This window comes from Octopus bimaculoides, chromosome 29 (genome assembly GCF_001194135.2).
Source record: "Octopus bimaculoides isolate UCB-OBI-ISO-001 chromosome 29, ASM119413v2, whole genome shotgun sequence".
NCBI classification, from domain to species: Eukaryota; Metazoa; Mollusca; class Cephalopoda; order Octopoda; family Octopodidae; genus Octopus; species Octopus bimaculoides.
This window is the reverse complement of record NC_069009.1, coordinates 10365613-10366651: the sequence shown is the minus strand read 5'-3', so window position 1 is coordinate 10366651 and position 1039 is coordinate 10365613. Positions and strand designations below refer to the sequence as shown.

The following is a 1039-nucleotide window of genomic DNA, read 5'->3' as shown; positions in this document are numbered from 1 at the left end:
ACGAAGAAGAGGAAAAAGAACAAGAAGAATCGAACTATGAAGAAAGAAAAGAGGATGATGGGGATGCTGCAAAAAAAAACGGAAAGAAGGAAGGTAACAAGAATAAGAAAAAAGGTAGAAAAAAAAGCAGAAGAAGAGGAAGAAAAACCAGTAGTAGTAGTAGTAGTAGTAATAGTAGTAGTAGTAGTAGTATTAGTAGTAGTAGTAGCAACGGAAGAAGATTCAGAGTGGATAAGAACAAGGAGGGTTGGCCAGGACAGCAATTATGCATGCCAACACATATCCAGATACACAAACGCACAGACACAGATATTTACAGACACTCACAAAGTATCACCCATGTAGGGAGGGACAAGTACGTAGAGCGAAATAGAATGGGAAGATTTTAAAACTTTGGTAATGAAATGTTATCAACAATACTTATCGAACTTACAGTTTACTTAAATTGGGCACGTCACCGAAGGCTCTTACTTCAACTTTTTCGATATTATTATTGTGCAAATATCTGTAACATATGAAAAGGAGAAGGTACACAAATTCATGATTTTGAATAAGAAGAAGGGGACGAAGAAGACTTAGTAAAAGAAACATCTACAGAAAGGTGAGAGGGGTACATTACAAGATCAAAGAAAGAGGAACGATATCCACTACATCAAAAAGGAGCGGAGAAAAAAAAGGAGGAATAAAAGTAATAGAAGCAGGAAGTTGATTATGTAAAATAGGATAAAATAAAGAAGCAGAAAACGAAGAAATGAAGACAAAAAAAAGGTGATGTTGAAGAAGGAGGAGTAGAAGAAGAAGAAGAAGAAGAAGAAGAAGAAGAAGAAGAAGAAGAAGAAGAAGAAGAAGAAGAAGAAGAAGAAGAAGAAGAAGAAGAAGAAAAAGAAGAAGAAGAAGAAGAATGAAGCAGAAGGGGAAAACAAATACAAAAAGTAAACAAAGAACAAATGGGGAAAATGAGAGGACGAAAGAGTAAAAGAAGAAGAAGAAGAAGAAGAAGAAGAAGAAGAAGAAGAAGAAGAAGAAGAAGAAGAAGAAG

General features: G+C 35.0%; 1 protein-coding gene across 1 annotated transcript in view; it reads right to left on the bottom strand.

Moving 5' to 3' along the window:
- LOC106873888 (protein artichoke) overlaps positions 1 to 1039 on the bottom strand; it is a 111765-nt gene that overhangs the window by 43856 nt on the left and 66870 nt on the right. The window contains exon 7 of the mRNA XM_052978038.1: positions 434 to 505. Coding sequence (XP_052833998.1) covers positions 434 to 505 — 72 coding nt within the window. The remainder of the gene's footprint in view (positions 1 to 433; positions 506 to 1039) is intronic.